The 26,650-nt window shown below is 31.9% G+C and overlaps 1 protein-coding gene across 7 annotated transcripts; it reads right to left on the reverse strand.

Annotated features, from left to right (window-relative positions):
* Positions 1-3,398: 3,398 nt before the first annotated feature.
* LOC123535642 (transgelin-3-like) lies at positions 3,399-22,779 on the reverse strand. Of its 7 annotated transcripts, none has more exons than XM_045318383.2 (7): positions 22,627-22,779; positions 16,156-16,242; positions 13,861-13,947; positions 13,156-13,217; positions 8,969-9,191; positions 7,852-7,922; positions 3,399-3,891 (listed from the first exon to the last, which is right to left on the reverse strand). In XM_045318383.2, exons 2-6 carry the CDS (start codon positions 16,219-16,221, stop codon positions 7,857-7,859), a joined length of 504 nt encoding a protein of 167 aa, XP_045174318.1. In that variant the 5' UTR covers positions 16,222-16,242; positions 22,627-22,779; the 3' UTR covers positions 3,399-3,891; positions 7,852-7,856. The 7 variants fall into 7 exon arrangements, with proteins under 7 accessions (XP_045174318.1, XP_045174315.1, XP_045174313.1 ...); XM_045318380.2 differs by lacking the exon at positions 16,156-16,242 and adding an exon at positions 16,607-16,787 and having other exon boundaries at positions 7,857-7,922; positions 22,627-22,770; XM_045318378.2 differs by lacking the exon at positions 16,156-16,242 and adding an exon at positions 16,607-16,787 and having other exon boundaries at positions 22,627-22,770.
* Positions 22,780-26,650: the final 3,871 nt, after the last annotated feature.

Genomic DNA, 26,650 nt, shown 5'->3' on the forward strand with positions numbered 1-26,650 from the left:
ATGTCTGTTTTTGTGGGTGTGGCTTCGATATGTGGGTGTGGCTTCGATATCCGACAGAGTAGCTGTATTATTTGTAGAATTATTTCAATCTATAAATTTTCATCTTCATCATGGCGTAATATGAATTCATATAGTTTTATACGAGAAATGGATAAAATGAAACAGGAAGTATGTTGTCCATTGTAATATCTTTTTTTTTTAATAAGTATACATTCATGTAAAATATTTTATAGAATACACTATCAAGGTCTGTACGGTACAGTTTGAGCATATACACCTAAACTATGTACAGTATCTTTGGCATTTTCCTACACTGTATTTTTTATTTGATTTATTCCAATTCGACAAAGAAATATCCAAATTATAGTTCAGAAAATTGGGTTCATATTTTTTACCAAAAATCTTTACCATGATATCTCTCTGTATCAGGCTGGTCTGAATCCATGCTGGTCGCAAATGCTCTATGTTGGTTTTCTCATGGTGCGACTCATACAAGAATTATATGAAGAAGAAGTGTTTAAAGAAACGACTATTTTCTTTTTTATTTCAGTTAAGAGTAGTTATACATTTGCAGTTGAACGACTGACAAATCTAATAAAGTATTTCTTGTATTCATATCATTTTTATTTAAATATATTTATTCAATTTATATTTTCGCTGAAATAACGCGTTTTTATTTGGTTTAACGTCATACCGACATAATTATCATGTAGCGACTTTCCAGTCTTTTTTGTGGTTTAGAAAGACTCCAGGTGACCGTCCGGGCGGATACTTAGTAGAACACCGACCTTCCGAAAGCTAGCTGGATGGCTTCCTCACCTGAAGAATTCTACGTCCCAAGTGAGGCTTGAACACACATCAGTGAGGGGCAAGTGATTTAAGTCAGCGACCTTAACTACTCGGCCACGGAGGCCCCAGTCTTTGTCGGGCGTCCAGGATAGGAAACTGTTTGTTTGTATCCTTGTTTACTTAAGTTGTCACCGGGTTTCCCGCATGGGTGGTTCCTTCAGAAGAATGTTGGTAGTTTTAGGTTTTGATGAAAAATGCACGCTTTCTCCGACTTTAAGCTTTGACGTGAAGTTAGCACACTATACGGAACCTCGATTAATTAAAGAGCCCACCCGCTAAGCACAATAGGGAGAGCGCAGATCTACGGATCTCGGGGTCGTGAGTTCGAGCCCTGGGCGAGGCGTATGTTTTCCATGACGATTTGATAAAAGACATTGTGTCTGAAATCATTCGTCCTCCACCTCTGATTGATGAGGTTAACTACACGCCGTTACATAACTGAATACTGTTGAAAAACGGCGTTAAACCCAAAACAAACAAAATTGATTAAAGACTTTGGTTATTTAAAATGAAGAGTACAGTTTCCTAGTTGATTTGAACCAATGCAATATAGAACCTCTAAGCTATGGGGGATGTTCCTCCCGGTCGTTTAACATGTCCTCATATCCGATTGGTGGACGATACTATCTCATAATTTCTACATCAATCGAGCATTAACAGCAGCAATTGTATATTCAACGCTTCAATGTGTATTTGCTGTTATCTCTGTCAAACATTGACATATTTCAGTAAAGTAATTAGGCAAAATATTTAATAGTCATTTTATCTTATCTGAACATATCATTTATAAAATGTTAATCAAATATAGTTGCCGTTTATACTGAAATTATATCAACACTTGACAGAGATACACTAATGTAAGAGGAAAAACGAAAATTTGGAGTTAGAAAAATTGTTATTTATACATTGAAAACACATGGAAAGTATCTTCTGAATGATTAATTGTTACTGATTGAAAGGTTTATCACACCAGGTTGCACGAATACTGAATTCTCTAAGCTTAGAAAAATAGCATGATGAATCTATATTGTAAAGGCCTTTTGACATGGTCCGGTAAAGTAGTTGACTGATTTAAACTCATTTCAAACTTTTTAATCGCGTAACGGTTTTGGTACAGTCATCCAAAAATATCTCTGGCAAACCTTCAAGCTTTTCTACATAGCTATAAAACATCTGCCCGTCTATAAGGTCTTTCTCGATAAATCATGCTACTTTAAAAACGTTTTGAGTGGGTCACACAAGAAAGGTATGTTTCAATTATTCATATACAGAACAATGACCATGTCCTTTAGCTGTCGTGTTTATTATAGTTCGAAATAATTTGAACACTTGTTAAGATATCACTTGTCAATTAGTAATATTTTGTGTGAAATTCTTTCGAAACCATGACAGCATTTGGAGAGGAGTTTTGAAGTTTCCACTATATACATACAGGAAAAGGGGACATGTATCCTGTCGGTCATGCACTTTGACTAATCGGCATAGCTGGAACATTCTAAGTAGAATTACATCTTCAAGAAATAGTTTGCCTGAAACTATATCCAAATCAGACCAATGTTTATAGCAAATATAGCTCTGGGCCCAGTTGTTCGAAACTTTAACCGGCTGTTAAACTAACGGCCTGTTAAATTTTGATTCAAAATATAAAGCATGATGGGAACCACTAGTAAGATGTTTTAATTCTACTGTAAAGACATTTTAGTGTTCATAATTCTTAAATTATAATAGGTTTCACTAAGTCTTCTAAAATGTCGAAATGTAACTCTAAAAGTTAACCGACCGTTAGGTTAACCGCCTGTTAAAGTTTCGAACAACTGGGCCCTGGTAGCTATGTGTTTTCGAAACAAGACAGAATATCAAATATCATCTTGCCTTAAACCATCAACCGGATTTCCAAAAGAATTACAAAAATGTTCCATGTGTAGTTCTCTACAAAAGTTCAATGCTTTTATACGGTAAAGGGGCTGGTTTGCCTTATATGGCTGTAGAGAAACGTATAATAATCTGTATGTTACACGGGGAATACGGAATATAGTAACATATTTGTTACAGTCTCTAGAATCTCTTTAGCCTGAACTAGTTTAAAATGTAAACAGTGATTAAATATAGTATATTTGAAGCTCGTTACCTCCAATTCAAAGGGAAAGAACGTTCGGGATAACCGAAATTTGACATAAAATGGTATTTTGTGCACATGTTTTCAAGTCTGGACTTCGAGATAGCCGGAATTTTTAGAAAAGCGAGTCCGAGATAACGAGTTTCAACTGTCTTTGCGTAGCCGTATAGTGTAAAGGCTTTTAAGGTAACTGAACCCGAAATGACAAATAGCATTTTCCGTTCGGTTATTTTCGGGATGCGATTCCGGCATATTCCGATTGTTATGAAGAACAATTTTGAGTTACAGCTGAAGGATGCCGAAAAATCATACTAAAAATACGTCATTGCACGGACATTGCCGAGTACCATTACAAGTCCTGTACCTTAACCCTCATGGTTCCGGCGTTTTAAGAGCAACGTGCAGAGGAGCAGAAAATATAAAGAATACTTAATAACGAAATGAATAATTTATTTTTATAAGCAATTCAATTTACATGACAGATCGGTTGATAAAGAGAGAAAGCTAGTGAAGGAGAGCAATTTAGAAACAGCGGCTTCTAGGGAAACACATTTGAATGCTATACAGAACATCACAGAATTGTTTACATCTTGAAAAAAGTTACGCGTAAAATATACCGATATTGGTACCAAAGAAAGACAGAAATTTTAAAAAAGTGCACTTGTTTTCGAAAAGACCTTTATACATCAACTATTTCCCGGGATTAATGGTTGATGTATATTTAAAAACCACTTGGTCTGCTGCAGAATCTGTCCTCTTATAAATTCACTTAAATATTTAATGCGTTAACAATGAAGTTGAACAATAAATGATGATGTCACGTGAAAAATGAAGTTCACATGATCAAATAGGCACGTGACTTATTCCCTGTCAACGGTCTTTGATATTTCCCCAGTGTACGCTGGCATATAGCCATTTGAGTTTGCCTGAAGAAAAATAAATAAATCAAGGTTATTACACGTTTAAAATGTAACTACACATTGCAATAAAGTAATTAAATAAGATGTGTTTACGAAATACAGATAAGTATTACAAGTCTACATTTTATATACAAGAAAAGGGTGTATTGTGTAAATGAAGCTTTTAAAATACTATAAAAATATAATGTATTGAAATAAAGCATAAACAACACAAACGGTTATGACTGATACAATCACTAGAACACATACATAATTCTTGATATACTGTACACCACCTTAAACTCGCGAGTACAGTATTTTGCGAAAACAGCTGAATTTTATGGGGATTTTTATATTTCCGGGGACAATGAATTCGCGCTGCGGCAAACTCACAAATTTTACAAATCGAACACGTTTTTAGAGAAATGCTTCCAACAACCGTTAACTTGATATATCTAACAAATAAAACGACTGCAAAACCATCACTTTAACAATAACCGACTGTAATTAACGTTGTGTTACCCTGTTTTAACCCTGTGCATTTATTTGACAGATTTGTGAAAACTGTTTTAATTGCTACAGTGACTCGAACAACTAGCGCTTTGTATTTTGTTGTACATAATGAAGACAATAAATAAATAAGTAAATATAGAGGATAATGTACACTAGGTTTGAAATACCAGCTGAACATATGTCGATGTGTTTTTGTACTGTTTCACTAGTGCACACGTATGATAAACAAACCAGTGTGCTCAGTTACAAGTTGATTTTACATCTTTAATGTAATTATTAGTACACTCGCCGTAAGTTCGGATCAAACTACATTAATTTTTAAACATAAATAAATTATACAAAGGTGAACATTTCAATTATCTGTTTTAAGTAGAATAGTAATGTCTGTTAAGTACCCAAAATATCTGAAATATTAATGTCATGGCAAACGAATACCTGTTTTAAAAGTAGAAAAATTGTAGATACTTCCGGTTAAGTGTTATTTGGATGCCTTCATCAACTTTATATTTTCGAGCCCTGAATTAACTCCGCAAAATTTAGTCAAAATAAGATGCTCGCCAATAAATAGTGATCTACAGTGTATCATGCTTCGTTTACAGCAAATTTTCTTTTCTACTTTCATTTTTTTTATCCAAACATATCATAAATGCATGTTTTTTCTTGTTGTTCTAACTGATTTCCACATGCTATAAAATTATTGTTTTTCTTACTAAATACGTAAAAGATGTTACAAAAATGGTATATATGAAATGCGTAACACATTTCAAAGTGCTTTTTTTTTTTCATTTTTTTTTTTTTTTCATTTCTAGTGACCTATTAATATATTCGAACGAGATCGTACCTTATTATTCCTACGTCATCTCTGAGTTACTCATCCAAAGCGTCGGAAACGTTGGTAACGTGGGGATATAAGCAAAAGCTATAACACACTTTTACAGTAACATGGTGCAATTTACACAGTCAGAATAATTGGTTATACATATATGCGCATTGTAGACATACTTGTACATGTATGTTGTATATACATATTTTTACTGGTTTATATTTTCGGGAAAAGGTCTAAAGAGTTTTAGAATAATCATGAAAGTTAATCATAACAACCAAAAAAAAAAAAAAAACAACATAGAAATAAACCAGATAACGCAAGTGAAACTTTGCCTTTCAACAATGAGGATTGATTTATATGTTAAACTCTTATATGGTATTTTTCAGAGCCGGATCATTTTTCCTGTACTGTATTAAATTAAAATTTTGGGGAACGAAAACAAACCAGTTTTAAAACTTTTCACAAGAAAAAACAAACAGAGAAAATATATTCTTAAGACAAACAAGGTTAAACAAAATGAATACTTTATTTTTCTTAAGCAAGTTTGTTTGACAAGGCAGAGAAAGCTAGAGCTAAAAGTATCAATGGCGTTTATAGAAAGAGATTTTTATCTTTGTACTGTTTACATCTTATTGTATCATGATCAACTGAAATTTTGAGAATTACATCATGTTTGGTGCTAAGTTAAGTGAAAAACATTAAGCACTTGTAAAATGTATTTCAAATGTCTTTTGTACAACATTCATAACTCGGAACAGTTTTGATATAGAAACCATGTGGCTGCGTTCCGAATCAATTAGAGTGTTCAATAATGCGTTTAATGTAAGTTGAACAGTACATGAAGATGCCACGTGAAAGGTGAATGTCACATGATCTGAATGGACACGTGACTTATTCCCGATCAACGACCTTCGATATGTGCCCCTCGTATGTTGGTTTAAAGTTCTTTGTGTTTGCCTGAAGAACAACAAATTTTTCTGAACAGTCAATATCACAAAGCTAAAACTAAAAACTAATATAAACGTGAAATTTGAATTATTAGAGCAAGTTACAGTACTTTTTTTCCCTTGATGTCATATGTACAGCTAATTATTATAACGAATTTAAACAAAAAGCTCCAAAACATTATACATTTAAGATGACAATAACGAACAAAGAAATGAAAAGGTCTTTGAATTAATTTACACTGTCTAAAGTAAATACATTTACACTTTACCAAGTTCGTGACTCCATGGCTTTGAGTCTACTTTCTAAGTGTTTCTATAAATATTTCTTACCTATTCAAATTCAATATTTATGTTAAAATCAAAAGAAACATAAAATTATAAGCATCTAATATAGACATTCAACATTTACACGAAAAAAAAGCTTTATTCATTATCTACTACATCGATGGTTTAAAGCATGTTTAGCTTCATCCTGAGGTTAGTAGTTCACATATGTTGACGAAGTACAATTACCCATGCCTTGATTTTGCCATTTACATCAGTCAATTTGCTTATTTTACAGGTACAGTCACAAATATTTGTTTGTTTGTTTGTTGTACATTGTTTTATACGTTATAAGGAGCGTTTAACTGTTACACAATAGCATCGTTTTTGGATTTACATCTTATATGATAAATTATCAGATTGAATACAAAATAGTTTTAAGAATGAGATGATTTTAATCTCAATTATTTCAAACTTGCGTCACTTACCAAAGCAGGTACTTATCGTTTAATAAGCTTGCCAATTTTAGACTTCAATGTATGTCAATAAACTACTTCAGCAGGGCTACCGATATCACGTTCTGAGACAATATCTTACTAATTTTAACATGGTAAGTTAGACTGAATTTTGAAGTTTAATATTGATTTAAAGATACTTCTGCGACAAATTATTTTTATGGAAACGGTTTTCACAAAGTTAGATATTATAAACTGGTTATGGCAATTTTCCCTTAATATTATGATGAAATTGTAAAACGCTTTATTACAAGTTTTTTTACGAAAATGTTTTGAGACACACTGCACTTTTGCAATATTAAATCTAAGATATTCATGCAGGATAAACGGTTGATGATTTCATATAATTGTTGCAAAAATAAAGTAAATAATAAAAAATAATAAAATGATAAAAAATAAAACCGGATTTAATAATCTGAATTTGGCAGGCGGCACTGGCTGTCATGAGCAGAGTACCAGTTACCGGCCAGCACCAATGTGTTGTTCCTTTCCATTTCCGTCGAATTATATGAATAGTCTATGTTTTCTTGAATTGAAAGTAATCCTGGCTGTAGCTGGATGCGATGTTATCATTTTATCAAAATATTTAGAAAACTATTATACGTGAACTGTATACGCAAATTGTTCCAGGGTATGCTGTTAAGAAAATATCTAAAGCCCCCCCCCCCCCCTCCCCCCACCGTATATTGTTGCAGTACCGTTACATGAGATAGTTTTGCGTGCCTGCAATTTCGCAAAATAGTTTAAAAACGCGAGGTATAATTTTGGCGATAGCTGTAATATTTCCAACAATAGCAAATAAAAATGAGTTTGAACAAGTACCTATTTTCGTGAAATTAAAAAAGAAACACGAAGTTGACGAAAATTAATATTTTACAGTACAGCATGACAACGGTGAAACACAAATCATCTAAAATGACACCTGACTTATGTTCTGTCAATAGTCTTCTGTATTTCCCCAGTGTATGTTGGTTTAATTTTTTTCTCGTTAGCCTATAGGATAAAATATTAACGTGACCATAAGGGAAAAGGTCGTGCAATTTCTTGAAATGACCCATACCTCGATTGTAGCTGTTGGCACGCACGTATTCGCCATGATTTAAGGCTTATAGATATACGTAAACAAGAACAGAAGAAGACTATTTCGAACTTTGACTTAAATGAAGAGTTCAATGAAAAGGTCACATTGATGTAAGAATATAAGACGCTGCGTTTGGTGTTCAATTCTGTTGGGAAAAAGAACGAATCTTTTAGAAGAATATAATTTTTCTTGGTATTTCATATATCATCCAATATGTTATACAGTAGAAAGCTGAAGTTTGACTATACAAAGACTGTATGTTCTCAGTATTGATTCATGCTTCTGTTGATTTTCTTTTGCGGGGTTGAATATTTATCTAACCTTTTTTAATTGTACAATGCATCAACTGAAATTTTTGGCTTAAATATCTTTGTTACAGACAAAAATCCATAAAGATTTTAAGAACTGCTTTGCTTTCTACATTTTTGAACAATATTTAAAACATAGTTTTGTTGACCAGTCTATGTAGAAATGCTTCTAAAAATGTGGCAAATTTACATGTAGGTTTGAAACAATCAAATACTACTGTTTCATAAAGATGTATCTACCGCTAAAGCCAAGATAGTTACTAATTCATTCCTCATTTTCCGTCTTGTTTACGCTGCCAAAATATCACGTAGCATGCAAAAAGACATAAAAGGTAGCTTGTTAAAAGCTAGTGAATATCATTCTAAAGAAAAAATATATGTGCCCATGTACCTAATACTACAATCGCATATATGTGTACATTTCATGCGTAAAATATTAAAACAAAAGAAGGAAAAAGCTTTAAAGTAAACTAAATATGGAAAGAAGACTAAAGAAAAAGTAATGTATCTACACAATATATACAGTGCGAACTGATACAACAAATATTAAAAGAAAAATAAAAGTAAAGAAGAAATAAACTCGTGCAACATACTACTATCAAAGAAAGATAATGTGCAAAGGCACTGTTCAAATGCCAACGAATACTTACAACAAACCCTAAGCTGTGGAGACAATTTAATACATTGAAGAATCCGCCTTTTCTTAACTCCCATAAATCTCCTGATTGGAAGGTAAATTCTTTAGCCAAACCATAGTTCACACATCCATTATTAAAGTTCTCGATATTTGTCATTGCAACAAATGGTGACATTACTTTCTTCTGGAACTGTATCGGGCTTTTACCATCAGCTTTCAACAACTTGTTTATCAATCTACAATTTACAGTTGACACTCATTTTAAACAAGAAAATTACATGAACACATGAGTTGTAACTTTACAACATTTATCACATTACTATTTGTTTTCAAATTTAATTTTATCGCCCATTTCTTATTCCAGTTCATGTAAATACTTCTACATACATTTTACTTATACTACAAACCATTGTTGACGCCAGCATATTTGTACCTAACATACAAACCAACTTGTTTTCACAATAAGCCAAACACATATTTATTCTTTGCTATGGGGATTGGATATGTACTCCTACTACATCCTGTGCTGGCTGAACTAGTCTGAAAAATACTTTCAGCAGCGAACCCTATATGCTTTAGTTACCAACATATATGATATAAAACTCATTTCAGCTTTCGTGATATGCTGAATACTATTTATATATCATGTAAATGAACACTACACGCAGGCTACATACGAACAATTTCAAACAAAAGAAATAGTACTATATGATTTGCGGAAACTTTAATTCGAGATACTGCAATCTAGTTAGCATTGTTAAAAAGGTAAATTTTAGGATAAATTTAAAACGTATAGCTATACTGAGACCAAAAGATATTACATATAAAACCAAAACAAAAATAAAAATAGAACGATACGTGAATAAAAATCTCCGCAATGATATATGGTAAGAACAAAGAGATATTGACAAGGTTAACATATGCATAAAGCATTGACTGAGCAGTACAATATAGTTAGTAAAGAGTAAGATATAGGGATGGTTTACTAAAACTTTATCTAGACTGGTTTTGAAAAAAAAATCGATTAGGAGAGATATGTCTAAATTCTGAGTAATACTGGGTGTTTAAAAATCAACCTACATGTATTTGCTATCCATCGGCTGTCTCCCCAGTGAATCGGGTTCACCTGGAGTGCATAAAAGTATATAAGTCCTCTCGTTTTATGGTAATTTAAGTTGTATCATCTCTTTTATGATAAATGTGTAAGTTTTACCAATTTTTTTTGTGGTAAGTATTTAAGTCATTTCTCACATAGAATGCATCTTGTATTTAATGCAGCAGGGATAACAAAGTTTATCGGAGGGTGTTTCCTATGCAGATTTTGCAAGTTGGCAATGTGTTAAACCTCAATAGTAAAAAGTTATATATTTCTGAATAATATGAACCAATGTTCAAAGGAGCTTTACATCAAGAGGTCTTTGTTAACGAACACGTTTTTTTTTCTTAATAAAGGTTTGTTGTCAATGATGCATTTCAGAAATTCTATGTAAAAGATGCAAAACTTTATTGAACACTGGTAAACTTTGTGAACAGGGAGGTGTGGTCCATTGTGATCAATTACATATAAAAATGGCATCAGGGTCATGATGAAAATCTATGGACTGTGCAGTCATACCAGACGGGTTAACAACACCAAAGCGAAGCTGAGGTTACACAGACTCCATAAATTGCATATTGACCGACATGCCACGAATTATTTGTTGTTAAAGTGCCATCATTACGAAGTCGTGAAATTAATTGTTTCGTGTTAATGGCGAACGCTCCGGACCAGAATAAAAACGAACTGGTCAATAAACTATTTCATGTACCTGTTTTCGTCACATCGAAGAAAGAAGAGAATGAAAATAAAACGTAAGTTTCAGCATAGAATCATTTCTGTCTTACTTCATATCAAATACCGACATCGCGTCAGATATTCATTTATCACATGTTTGACGCCGTGGGGGTGAAATAAAGCTATTACATATTCTTTAGCACAACATTGACGTCGTTTATAACTAAGTATAGTAAACGTTGGTCGAACCGACTCTGTAAAAAACTGAAGAAATGTGATACTTCAGCAGAAAAAGCTTCAATGTGATAAAATGAATATTATATTTGTGTTTTTCCACATTGAATTCATTTGAATAGATTCAATATAAAAACACACTCATATAATATCCTCTTTATTATTAAAACAAAACGTATCATTACAATAGAATCAAATTTGACTGAGAGATCACGGCTTGTAAGAGACCACTTGCATTAAGAGACCCCTTCTACAGTTCCCTTTTTAATGATTAAAGAACAAATGATAAAGTATTGGTGGACCATTTGTGTTTAGGGACACTTTTTACCAACAAAAGCACTCACACATTTTTATTTGGCAAAAATCGGCAATAATTTTCCTTTGGCTAATGAACAGAAAAACATGTTATGTCTTAATCGCAAAGTGCACATACATGAATATATTAACTTAAAAGCAATATATATCGAGATAGTCTCTCTTAATGCAAGTTATACTGTAAATATACCACATCTTCGGCACAACTGACCTCATCTACCTGTTCACATTGCTACAGATGTAACAAAGCTAAAATGCATTCTACACTAGTATCTAAACGAACATCCAGGGTTTTGAGAATTGAGTGAATTAAAACACAGACATGATTTTTATTCATCACTTATGTTAACAAATATTTTACCAAGCATACATTTTCTGTATCTTTTGCTAAATATACACTTAACAAATTTTCTAACTCAACACTCGATGTATTAAGAATATCTTCTACAGTGCCCATTTTGAACACTAACCCTAACGTTAGAAACAGTCATAGGCAAATAACTTATCGAAATGCAAACACAATTAAATTTGGTGACGATACAATTCAAACCATTTCACGCCCTCCGAATATTTCTTTAAAACAAGAATACACTTTTTTAGCAAGAAAGTGTGTGTACGATATTGAATTTTTGCCAAATGTTCTTTTTTTTTTTTGATATTTTGTTTCTTTTCTTTTTCATGATGGTCCAGATTTGTAATGAAATTTTCTGGTTAATAATATTTTGACAGTCATGTGCATTTTTGTAACTTTATACAATTGTGTTGAGGTCATGAAATGAATAATAGCATATAATGGCATATAATTTGATTATATTGAAATTTTTATTCATTTTTTTTTTTTTTTTTTTTTTTTTTTTGATAATATCTTATTTAAAACGCATGCCTACAGGATTCTTACAGTATTATGGTGTTAATGAAATAATAACGTAAGAGCCATATACAACTTTTACAATGCAAGCAGTAATTCCTCGGTTGCCAAGGGGTAACGCGCATAGTGTAACGATTGAAGAGCATTTTAGTTTCGTCACGAGTTCGATTCTCATGCCAATAATTTTGTTTTCGCTCCACTGAATTTTGTCTTTTATTTTCTAATTGCTACAAAGACAAAGAAAGTTACTTGAATTGGACACTTCTCAAATTGAAACGATCATTTTAACAGAAAACGCAAGCAATTTTGTTCAAATACACTTCGCCTTTAAATAGTTTATTATGTTATATTTTTGAAGCTCATCTGTGATATCTAAAAATTTACATAATGAAACAGCTAAAAATAGCATCACCATAATACTGTGCGGTACCTATAATTATCTTTAACATTTCTAGCAGGTTTCAATATAAACAGGTGTTGTGTTAAGAAATTGTTAAGTGCATATAAATTGAAATTTACATCTGAGTGAAAACCCTTTTTTCTGCCGTTTAGATGAAACACTGATAGCGTTTGATACACATTCAAGGAGTTGTTAAAACACCGCCAAATAGTGTTAAATGCACCGCTTTTAATGGACTTCACATGTGGGAATTCAAGGAGAAAAAGCAAAAAATATGAAAATGGGTACTTCTGATATCTAATGTTTGATACAAAACAAAGCTTGAGTGTTTTGAAATATTTTAGAAGCTCCAATTAAGAAAGCAAAATCCCCGATAAAAATACTATTGAATCAAAAATACATTTGTATAACTTAAATTCCGCGAATTACAAAAAAGGTTAATACCGAAGGTTTAATTCTCGTATAATCCGAAAATATTTGAAATTGTCACGAGAATTAGCAAAAATGATAGGTTAAAAAACGCGAAATTAGCAAACATTAAAACATTAACTATACATATATAATCATTAATATTAAAGACTTTACGGTACTTTAAACAGTTATACTTACTTGCATATCATAACACCGTCTCTTAAGTGTGTGTTGAAAGCTTTCCAGTCCGCGTCTATGGGCTAATATAATGTATAGAAATTAACAAGATACTAAAACAGGATACATGGATGACAGGAGAAACATTGGAATATATATATATATTTTTTCAATTGAGTGAATAAGAAATATATTCTTCGTACTAGTTAAGGGTAGAGTGAAACCAAGGCTGCATAGTACCATAGACAGGGGCTTCATTGTCCAAACATACACTGGTGCAAGGGTGGGTTCTTAGATTGGAAAATTATGTTTTAGTGGTTATGTGATTGAAGTTAATAGAATAATTCTATCATAAGACGTGTTGAGGAATCATTGAGCGTACCTTGAATAATTCAGAGACAGAGAGATATAAGGTTTATATTTAGAATTGGTTAAGGTTTGGAGGGAATAAATCATACTAGATAAAATGAAGATGCTATTTCGTTACTGTAAAACACTTCAAATTCGCATGAACTTTTTTCGCGAATTTGTTACGGTTTGTTCTTTCTAGTATATTTATAAAATGTTGAATTCGCGAGGCGTATAGAAACTGAACATGAATTGGGATATATCAGGTTTGACAATTCTGTTCAATTTTTCGCGAAAAGTTTAAATTCGAGAGGAATGAAATTCAGCAAAAGTTATATTCTCGAGGTTAATAAACATTTTACAGTCAGGTCTACTTACAATAGGATCATGTTCTCCCTGGCATATGGCATTCATCCACTCCTTGACAGCCTTGGGTGTTCCAGCTGCCTCCTCGCGGTCATAATTCTACAAAAAGGTTGAACGCTCATGCAATGCATTTATCAAACAATCGTCAGATGATAATGAAATATTTTTACAAGAAAAGAACAAAGCATATGATAGAATTTATGAAATTACAACTAAATCAATAATGCAAAAAAAATTTATTGAGTTGTTATGTATTGGAGTAGGTCTACTTTATGTAAACTGCTACTGAGTTTTGACCTCAAAATATAACTATTAAAAAAGAAATATTAAACATGTTTTTGACTCATCAAGATCACATATTGTTCTGACATTGTTTCTAGAATATGTAAGTAAGTGTCGCACACTAATGTTTTTAATCTGAAATCTATAGCATAAATTAAAGAATCAATGCGCCGGTTACTCAAAAAATGAAAAATTCTAAAAGCATTCCTACATTAATATACATATTTCCTTTTGTATCAGAAAATAAATCAAAAGTAAATAATTGAAATGAGAAACTGTCGTGTTCAAACTGCTACGTAACATAAACGATCCTTTGAATTAGCAAACGTGTGCAATATTCCAATTTACTGCAATTTCTGTAAAAAATATACATGAATTCCATTCTCTTTCTAGCCCACTGTATGACTTTAGCAGATAACACAACAGATATCATTTATATAATAGATGTGCTAGTATAATTATGGACAATATGCATTTGCACAAGATTCTTCAAGACTTTAAGACTGGGATTTGAACAATAACTTTGACAACATAGAAAAAGACATTCAAAAACATTAGCACCCCATTTAAAGGCAACTGCTGCAAGTAACAAGGAAATAACATAACATCGAAACAATATGATTTTCTGTAAAATTTCACCGCTACCAGTATTTGACATGTTAGATAAAAAAAAACGAGTTTTACATATACACTACTGAAACTATTAATTCTCCGAAAATTGTGTTAATCGTTGAATTTGATGTTGAATGAAAGCGTGTTTAACACAACTTTGAAAATAGGAGCCATAGATCTACGGACCACAGACACTCGTTCTAAATATATATATTAAAACTCAACTAAATTACGTTTTCGCTTTTGGATCAACTATTTCTGTAAACAGATGTCTGTTTTAACTATTTGAATGAAAATAAAAACAAATAAAATAAGCGGACGAAAGTAGTTTTTGAACCTCTTTAATTAATACTATAGCTCACAAAATATAGTACAAAGAACCCCTAAAAAGAAACGAAAACGTATACAAGTTTGATACTTAAAAAACCTTACATTTTTAAAGCTAAAAAAGTAAACATAGCGAGATTTAACGGTAAAATATTTGAGAATAACTCTGTCCTTTAAATCAGAAATGATTTGCAACAAAACAGCTTTTTAATTGTTAGTATGAACCAAACTATAACAAATCAAGCTGAAACTCCAGCAAAACTGAAAGCTGTAAGCCATAGAGCGCAGGAAATTATGTTTGAATATCAGTAATCATTTTTCGGCAGAAATGATAATAATCGTTAGTTTATCATAACGAAAAATCATCAATATTCCCCAAAATGAAACAAAAAAGTTTTTCTCCATATGAAATATCACAGATATGTCGCAAATTTTGAACATGAGACTTTAAAATTTCCTTAAAATGTAAAATTTCTTTCTAATTAGAAAAATTACATGACATGTATCATTAGAATTGTTATTTTACTGAAAAAAAGCAGTAAAAATGTGTTGGATAGTTAAGACGTAATAAACCTTTGGTTGTCGACTTTATGATGGATAATCACATTCGTTTTGGATTCACCTCTCATAGGCACAACTTTGTATTAAAGTTTTAGTATCACAAAATACAAAGACGATTGTACAGATTGAAAACTTATTGTTTTCTCCGTTAAACAGTTAGATATATCCATTTCAGCCGCTACATATATCATTTGCACTAGCATAGCTTGCAAAACCATTTCTTAACTGAACCTTACATGTTCCAGTTTTTGATCGACTATATAGCCGATTCCCGTCTTAGCGGCTCTCAATTTTTCGCCACTCATGGTTAGACTAAATTAGATCTGGAACAATTTAAAGTACTGGAAAACCGTTTTGAATAAGGAAGCAGTTAGCGTGTTTGTAAAGTTTTGGAGTCGGGTCTTAGGGTCAAAAGCTGTGGGTTTCATATTGTTCCAAATACGAAAATGGCAGCATCTGTGCAAAGCGAAACATGACTTGAACAAGCAACATTTAGCAATTTGCAAAACTGTCATTCTTAATTACTTGTTCCATTTTTTGCTCGACTTCATAGCCGATGCCAATTTTCGTAGCACGTGTTTTTTCAGCCATTGTCAAGATACTCTTAAATACCTGAAATTTGTAGAGTAGTTAAGTTTAAATTTGTATGAACAATAAATTGCTGGTTGCCGTAAATTCATTAGAAATGATATTTTTTCTAACATAGCGATTTCATGTTCTGTGTTCCGGGAAAAACATAATTTATCAATGGAAAGGATAATGCCATTTTTTTATCAAATGTGAAACCAAATAGATATCATAAGTAGACTAGGTAAATGAAGACGAAAACATATATATTGTTAAAATTTAGAACAAAATTCGTCTTCACGGAACACGAGTCGGATATACCCGATGTATGCGGAACCAACGATCACATCATTCTATTTTACGGCAACCAGCACGCAAAATATACTTGAAAACATTAATCGTGCCATACTTGTTCCATCTTTTTCTCCACTTCATAGGCAATGCCAACTTTCTGTACTCGATTTGTTCCCGCTTGCATCTTTGGAAAGTATTGAATGAAACAGTCCTAGATAAAATCACACCCGTCAGCTCCTTTGTTATATTAGTAAGTTTTTCCACCTATATAGGTGGATATCTTCAAAATGAATAACCTGTAAACATTTAGAAATTACTATTATTGATTCACAATGTGTATGTGTATTTGCAATGTACTTTTTATGTTTGAATTGCAAATAGCAAGGTAAGGATATATTTGACATTAAAGCACATTTTAGTAATATTATAATATATGCTAGACTGAAAAGGCAAACATATGATAGTTAACAAACTTACGAAACAAAATTTATGAACGCAAACAAATAAAATCAGGATGCATGTAATGATAAACTGAAATGAAGTCAAAAGTAAAATTTTCAGTTATATCCTATCAAACTAATATAGATAAAGTATCAGCTAGAGTTATAATTAACGAAAATAAGAAGGCCACCCATCAAATAATAAAACAAATGCTTTTCAAAATTTATATCATTACATTAGGTGAAAATTTAATATACTTAATCCATCAGTGAAAATTGCCCATAAAACACGCACACCTGTTATTCTACAATATAACTTGTTGCATATTGTACACCCATACATTGCTGTTAATAAAAGTAACTAAGTTTTTCTTTTAAGATATAACCAGAAATTGTATTTATGATTTATTCAAATCAGTTTAACTTTAAAGCAATTACTGACTAAAGTTTAGAATCCTTTATATTGTTTACATTATGTTTATCCTATAAATTGTACTTGACAGTTACTATCATCTGCATTAGCTTGACTTTCCCGTTATTAAGTATCATTGTTACAGTTAGTTCTTAGAACCAGAAGTGATTGCATGACACATCTCAGAAACAATTCATGGAATCTACTACCAGCCGAACTTCTTTCGAAAGTAAACACTCTCAAGGCAATTCACATCCGCTTCTAAAAATAGTCCTGCTAATCATTATCTGGTTTTATCGGAAGAGTAAAGTTGTTACCTATAAAACATTCGAGCTATCACGCTGGTAAAAGATGAGTAAATAAATAACTGGAATACTTCACACCTTGTGAGAAAATGACCTGATTTTTAGCAAAATATTTTTTTTAATTACCAGACAACAAAACAACAACATAGGTAAATGCATATAATAGGTATCTAGACATTCCAAACATATCGTTTCCATGGATACGTGAGGTTTTATTCTGCAAAATTTGTATCCACACTTCAAACAAGCTACAATTGATTTTGTTTAGACACGCCGTAAGTTCTGAATGCTTCCGATATTTAGAATGCAAAATGTTTAAGCCTAACAAATTTCATTTTTGCAGCATATTTGCAGACTTTTTGCAGAATTTTCAAATCTGGAACTCGATACCGAGGCAAACTGAAACAGCGTTTTGACTTCAAGTGATTGTGGAAATATAACATTTTCATCTGAATTCGTTGATTATAGTCCTACATACAATTATTTAGATATTCTATGATTAATGCTATATCTTTCTTTATAATTTTAAACAAACATACCCATATATTTCATTGGTTCTATAATTTACCACTTTATTTAGAAAAGAACTAAACATATGCATTTTAGAAATGACTTTGAATTTACTAATTAAACTGATTGAATTAAATATGATAACAAAACTTCTCGCCACTAAAGGGAATGAAATATTGTTATCAATTATCGTCAAAGCTAGGGTTTATACGCGGATGATTGCACCTTACGAAGCATCGCATGAATGAGAGTACAGTGTATCTACTCTCAAGTCAATGAGGAACATTAGCTTGTTACTTCCCTTGAATAGTTGTATGATAAAGCACAAGGATAACCAAATATTACATTGGTCCCTTTCAGTTGGATTCCTCTGACTTTTTCGTTATAATCTTTATCCAAGATGTTGCGGCTGGTCAAAATAAATACGCTTTTTATGTTTAGGTTTCCAAATAAAAATGATTAATCAAACCTAAATTTAGCAGAGGACCACTAAAAGAAAACCTGTCCTTAATCATTTTCCAATCAAATGAAATTTAGTATAGATATTGCTTTTGAAACTTATAAAGAAGTCAACGATAAAAACAGAGGCAGGACCAATCTACTTGGACATAATCAGGGGAAGTAACTGACTAATGTTTCCCATTGTATTTGTGTAGTGACAGGGTGTTATACCCCCGTAACCATAAAAGTACAGCAACTCATTTTTTTTAACTCTGTGACACAGTTTACTCCCTTTCCCATCTGAAAAAATATTGGACTTGCCTATCTTTCCTCGAATGTGTAGTCGTCCTAATTTATCGCCGCGTATGTACAGAACAATGTGAGATGACCTAGTAATAATAGATAAATTTTCCGTCTTTTAAAGTCCTTTTCATTCACGCGAATTAGATTATCGGTTTTATCTCTCGTGTTCAATGCATTAAACTAAACATCTATGTCTGGATGGATATCTTAGAAAACATCAGCAGGTAGACAATGAAAGCAAACATGTTTGGTCATACATTTCTGATGTTATCGTAACTTACTTTGTAGTAACCTGTATGTAAGTACTGATGAACCTCGATGCTTGGATGAGCAAGATGATTAGTGTAGGATAAATATCATATCTCTGTTGTTTCATATCAGGTTTCAAAAGATCTGTACTTATTAAGTTGCATACATTTTAACTGTTTTTTTTTTTTTTCATGTTCTACATAAGTCAGCTAGGAATTAATTTCAGAGCTGGCCGTATACCAACATGACAACGTAATGAGTATAAATGTTCTGCAAAGTGTTACAATTTTACGGATTTTTTAGGAATTCTTTATGTCTTTTGATCATCACGTTTACATTTAAACAAGAATGAAGCATTTCCGTTGAAGTGTGGTTGACTGCCCAAAATATTGAAATGAAGTATATGGGTTTTCCTTAAAATAGACCAAAGTCCTTCAAACTATTACTGTCATTTTCAGCGATGTTATAATTATTAACAATAATCGTGTTTGCTACAAATAAACCGTCAATATTAAACTGGGACTGGAAGAATGTATCAAAGTTAGTTTTACCATAAGTAGATTGATTTAAAATGTCTTAATATATAGATTTATTTCTTTTTATTACGGTAGCAATTACTGTTTTTATAATTCTAATGACATATATGAAATTCTTTTATAGTTTTTTTTACGTATAATAATGCATACGACCTTATTTATATTATCAGAAAATATCTGACCAGATTCAATTCTGTAATCTATTTACTAGCCAAATTACCGATTTTATAATCATTTTATTTTGTTTAGATATTTAACATTACTTCTTTTTATCTATTTTTTTACTACCTCAGCACAGGCTCTGAATATCCATGTTTTGAGAAGAAAAGGGGAATAATTGTACATGATTTGTAAATTTTCAGAAGTTATCTCCTATGAATAACACATCTGAATACAAACTCTCAAACTACAACTATGTGTGTAACGTTTAATTCCTGCTGTACAATTCGAATATCTACAATCTAGTTGCTTATTATTTAGTTTCACTTTGATAGGCTGAACAGGTGTTACGTATATAAACATTTATAAACAACTGTCTTTCTTAATCATGAAGTTAATGTACAAAATAAGAATTTTACTGGACGACTTGCATGATATACAATACAATATTAACAAACTGAATATGATGTAATATTACGTCATATGAAACCATTTACATTCACTATATATATTTTGAATGGAAAGAAAAACAGCATTTATTTTTGTAAAATTCAGCGTTGGTGAAGTGGTACCAAGGATAGCCCTTTCCACGGTATTCTACGTGTAATCTAAAGTCATTCACAACAAGATATGAACAGAATGGCGTCGTTCAAAGTATTCTTTTAAAACTGGACACCAACATTTCAAAAAGAGCCTTAAATTAGAGACAAAATCAATTTTTCTGACGGTAAAGATTAAAACTGAATTCACGCGACAATAAGATTTTCCACTGGATCAAACTGGATTAAACGATATTTTAAATAATAGCAAAGAACTGTACTTTTATAAGAACGCGAATGAAATTTATCATGGGCGGGTCGTTTTGGCCGTTCTATTTATATGTTGAAATACTCGATATCCTGACATTTATTTTGATTTTCTGGAATCAGTTGGAAGCAAACCGTTCATTTCAGCTGCTATGAAATGCAAATTAGATAACTGAATGTTATTTCTTGAGCGTTTCTATGGGTATAAACAACACTGGGATTTCTTGAAAATCCAGGAGACAGGCTAGCATAAACGCATAAAAAGTAGCCTATAATTATTTGATAATTGACAATTAAAAAAAATTGTGTTGAGACTACTACAATGTTTGCACATAGAACAGAAACTAAATTAATGATTTTTGATCAGTTATCTCAAGGAGACCGTATGTTCTACATTATTTGCTCTGTATCTAGATTAGACTAGCTCCTAGACTATGATATATCTTTTTAAATTTTTATGATTGAATGAAGTGAACTAAGCCAGTCTATATCCTATGTCTAATATCATAATTTTAGACTAGCTCCTAGACTATGATATATCTTTTTACATTTTTATGATTGAATATATATTGAACTGAGCCAGTCTGTATACTATGTCCAATATCGATAATTTTTACATCATTCCTCTGTTAAAATCTCTAAAATAGACTGGCTTTTGTCTCTATGGAATTGAAGTTGACAAAAAGTAGAAAAATGTAGAAATATATTATTATCAGTCTAGTGGCTAGTCTATATTTAGATCTATGTTTTATCCTCCTATGCTTCTTCCCTGTCCAAAATTCAGATTCTATGTTTGTATCAGTGAAAATACCAAAGACTATTCTAGAATATGTCAAATAATGTCACGCTATGCTGAGATAGTAAATTGGGAAGTAGCTAGGAAGATTATTTTTATAAAAACAAATTTATCTACTCTGTAAATAGGCTATTATAGCTTCTGTGGCTGCAACTATAACCCTTTGTTGCTCAATTAAAGATATTCAAAGTAAGGGGGCATTTACATGAGAAAGTTAGTGCGAAAAAAAGTAAGTAATAAAAAAAACAGAATGAAAATAACTTTAAATAGAATATCTATAGTTAGTAGCAAGACTACTTGTTTTCATGCAAAAAATCTTTCTGTATCATTTTTGTTTACGTTTCGTAATCTAAGATGCTACGATTGATAGATATAAAAGATGAGAAGGCGGGCCGCATGACTCATGCATAGTTTCGTATCTCTCAAAGAATCTACTGTACGAGATGTAATTATAAGTCTTGAAAGTTACAGGTAGATTTGGATGATCGCCTAGAAATGTTGGCAAAGGAATTTCACTGCATAGCAGAAACGATAATAATTTTTTATGTCTTCTAAGATGCAGAATAAGCAAATATAAACAAGCTTAGTAATCAGCAAAGGTAAAATACTTCTTGAAACTGTTCTCATTAAAGGTTTTTAAGTTACAAGTCTACTGATGCTAATAATAAAACGAACTTTGTTTTTTCCCCCCAAAGAACGGCCGTGAAAATTCCAATACACCTGACACACTTATTGCATGCAAATATGAGTACATGTATATAACATTTGAGAAAATTGAGTCTCTGTAAAACTGATATACATATAAAAACGAACATAATGACTTAACAAGAAAGTAATCATTCTCATGGCATGATAATATAGCGATAACAATGTTACTTATCAAATATTACGCTTTTACCTTAGAATAATGAGATTAATTTGCATTATTTGTAAGCTTTGCGACAGAAACACAATAACTAAATGTTGAGAGTACACCTGCACTAAATATTCTTTATATTAATATGAAGCATTTTCATCGTATTACAGCAACAATCAACTTCAAAACTTTCTCATTTCGAAACTATTAAATGGATAAATACTTCTCATTTATGATTCATCGGTATGCTACTCAAACATTACATTAACATAATCAAAGTAATAAGTTGGGTTTATGGCAAACGAATAAACAATAAACTTACCAATCAAGCGTTATGTTTTTTCCTTCCTGCTTCTTTGAACGTACACAATGCCTTGAGGGTAATTCAGAGAAAGCCAGCCGTCTGTATACACTCTATAATGTATAGGTACTTCTAACATACGGTTTACGTGGTTACCTTTTATAGACAACTCGTTCCACCTATAGCACCCGCCGCCAGGCATAGAGCACGCGCACGCACGTGTAATACGAGCCAAGTTCCAGATCCGCTTCAGCATACAGGTATCTAAAGATATATCAGTAGGATTTGAAAATATTGTGGCTTATTCTGTGGCTTTCGGAAAAATAACTGAAACGAGAAAATATTATGGAAAAAAACATATATTGCAAAGATTCGTTGTTTCTCTCAATAATTTTTTTAATACAGAAATGAAATCAATTTTGGTCTTACTTCTGAGTAATACCTCAAACTCTACAGAGTTAATGTAAATGCTATTTAATGTCCAATTAGTGTTGTTTGTTAATAATTATAGACTGTTGAACTTTTCAACGCAACTTTAAAACATTCGAGAACGCATTTTAAATACTTCTATAATTATCAGTATATATAATTTAATTATACCGTCAAATTTGTACTTTTAAATATTATTGTGAGCGCATATGTAAATATAGTCAAATTGAGATCGCTTTTGATTTTTACCTTAATAACAAACAAACTAGCAAAATTATGCTTCAGACCCTACCTATGACGTACCCTCATGTATTTTGTGCATGTTTTATTTGTTTTGCTGTTCCGTGTTCGATGAGCTTGTAGCATGTGGCTATAAATCTTAACTCGTTTCTGCTCTAATTTTATCTGATTTTATTAAAACTTCTCAGTTATGATAGTGAAAAAAACCAATAAAAATCCATACTGTACATGTTGTATTTTGCACTTGTGTTTAAACAAGTTTTATATTTTCACGAAAAATAATAACGGCAATTAAAATCAGTTATATAATAAATTTTGACCCATCCATTTTGTATACTTATATATACTTATATATTTGTATTTATATATATGATAATATTCAAAGGAAACAAAAACACGGTCAATTATGAATTCCTCCTACTTATATAAAAATCTAAAGTCAGTTTACTGTTGGAAATATGAGCAACGTTGAAATAATGAGGAATGTATAGAATCTTAATTTGAACAGCTCTGTGATATACATAGCAGCTGCTGCTCAAGGGTGTAGATAGAACAAAATAATAAAATATCGAGCAAGTATTTCTTTTAATTACATTAGTCTTTGTTGAGGTAAAAACATACTAAATACCGACAAGATTGTAAGGAAATGGAACACTACAAAGTATTTTCAAATATGCTTTACTAGAACCGTAGCCTAATTAATTAGATCAATGTGTTAATTGTAAATTAACTGTAAAGGTATCCTGAAGCGGTACAAAGTGACTACAAAAACGGGAGAAAATTAATCAAAACTGTTCTTTTTATCTGATTCATTGATAGGTGGGGCTCTCCCAAAGAATGCCCTGTCTAAGAGGTCGGCATGAGATACCGCCCATCGCATTGATTAGGCATAATACAATGGTGCGTTGTGAAATAAATGTCTTTTACAATAACAAAAAGAAAACATAAACTTTGTAACTTTTCAAAGTACGTTAAACTTCATCTATAACTAATATGCATAATTTTTGCTTTGAAACTTATGCAGTTTTAATATTTTGCTTACGTGACCTCCTAACCTTGACTAGAAAGTGTCTTCTGAAGTGTCACTGTTTTTTGCGAGCGTTAAAGATATCTAAATATTTCCCAGTGTTACATGTTGATACAGAGTCTGAATTCAGACAAACTTGACCAGCGTTTATTGTAGGCAATGGTAGGATACTGACGTACGTACCTGAAACGAGACCAGATTAAAGTCAGCAAAATACATGTAATTGTACGAAACTGAACTTATGGCTTTAATCGTTTTCAAAACGAAACGTTGTTCAATAATTTGATGCGGAAAGGCCCAGTGCTAAGGATCGCATCTCATGTACTTATAATTGTTCCGTAAGTTATATAAAGACAGATTACCGTTTGAATTATGAGCAATGTGGAACAACAGTTGCTGCTATTAAAAAATAATAAAAAGTCAAGTTAATCTTTCTTTTAATTACGCTAGGCATCGAAGGCGAGAAAAACTAAAACATTGTGATCAAGATTATAACGAAAATCAGCAAAACCAAATATCTTTGAATATACAATAAATTGATATATAGCTTGATTTATAATATTAATGTTAATTGTAAATTTACCGTTAAAGTATCCAGAAACATTACAAAGATAAAATGGATTCAAAATGCAAGCTTAACGTTAGAAATAAGCGCAGTGTTGAAATAATGAGGGATAGTCCCTTTTCTCGCAAAATAAAACTTATTTCTTTTAATTTCATGATTAGTTATTTTGAAATATGCAATTTACAACATATACATATTTAAATCTCAACACAGGAAATAGACGCGCGTATACGAAAATGACGTTAGGCGTCTTGTGACGTTATAAAGACGCTCACGACATAAAGTTTCATTTCATTTTTTTTATTTGTTATAAAATTTTCGTTAAGTAACGTTATTTTAATCGAGAAATACAATATACGAAAAATAAAGAACGACTGCATTTTCCATGCCATTACATGCCATGGAGAATCGGCGGTTTTATGGTTAAGGTGTCGGCCGCTCCACCCGTGAGTCTCTGTTTAGAGCACCACTGGGGTCACGAGCACAGCTTCTTAAATGACACCAGTGATGTTTTTCTTGGACGTGGATTCAGCAAAGGTTCAAATAAGCTTAAAGTATACATCATAATCGAGCTAAAATTTATATCAACTAATTTTAATCCCGTTTTACGCGAGAAATTAGAAATTAATGCACACTAATCAAATAGATGTACAAGGTGATATCACCTACAGTGAAAAATATGAGGGGGTAATACGGATAATATCTGACTGATCAAACACAACACCTCATTAATTAACATAAACTAAAAACAGACTCTCGATTTGAACTGTTAAACAGCCCTGCTTTGCGAGTAGATAGACCAAAAAAATGTAGAAGTTAAGCCACCCTTACTTTTAATTACACCAGTAATGGTAGAGATGAAAACTTTCATATTCTCAGAAAACAAAGGAAACAATGCAATAGTAGATATAACAAAATAATAATAAAGAAAAATAAACTTGATTCAACCTTTAAACTAGTAAGAAAATTTGCAACATTGTAATGAAAACAAAATACATTTTTTTTTTCAAATATTTGTAACTAAATGTACATACATGTCTTCTGCTAAGGTATCGTGAAACGTTACAAACGCAAAGGGATTTAGATAGGACAGAAAAAAATATTGATTAAAGTAGTCTAACTATGAAACAAAGGTAAGGCCTTCTAAAAAAATATGCTGTGGCAAAGGGGTATGCGCGGGAAGAGGGAGGGCTGCACCACCTGCCAAAAGGGTGGATATCGAGATGAATTTACTTTACTTGGTTAAAACGAAGAGGAGGTATAATTTGCAGCAGACTCGGGTCTTCACCTTTAATTCGCATGCATAATTGAGATCAATGAATCTTTGTTTCCTTATAACCTTTCTGTGCAAATCCTGGATTTAGCCTACTTGAATAGCGTATGCCATGTTGGTGTATAACATCATATAAATAAATTATTACCTAGTAATATCAATTTTCGTTTCCTTAGACGGCTTCCTCACATGAGGAATTCAACGTCTTGACTGAGCCTCGAACCGCTCGAACCCACATTGGTCAGGGTCAAGTGATTCGAAGTCAGCGACCTTAACCACACGGCCATGGAGGCCTCACCAACTAATATGATCAGGTTTTGTGGAATAGTAAAGAGATGCTAGGAAGAATGACAAATATATAGTGTTGTTGTTGTAGCTATATTTAAATATTTAAATATTAGCAATCCTCACCGTTGTAATATTGAGTAGGTCTATAATAACATTTATTTTAAGAATGAAGATAGGCACTGGGCCTGCTATATGGGTCTTTAAATGATATTTGGCTTCTTGC

The sequence above is a fragment of the Mercenaria mercenaria genome, chromosome 17 (genome assembly GCF_021730395.1).
Source record: "Mercenaria mercenaria strain notata chromosome 17, MADL_Memer_1, whole genome shotgun sequence".
NCBI lineage: Eukaryota > Metazoa > Mollusca > Bivalvia > Venerida > Veneridae > Mercenaria > Mercenaria mercenaria.

Coding starts and splice junctions, on each gene's coding strand:
- LOC123535642 (XM_045318380.2), bottom strand. CDS start 16,675: ATGCAAGCGGGAACAAATCGAGTACAGAAAGTTGGCATTGCCTATGAA. Junction 13,948..16,606: donor TGGAGAAAAAGATGGAACAA/GTATGGCACGAT, acceptor ACCTTTTTGTAG/AATTATGACCGCGAGGAGGC. Junction 9,192..13,155: donor GACGGTGTTATGATATGCAA/GTAAGTATAACT, acceptor TGTAAATTGTAG/ATTGATAAACAAGTTGTTGA.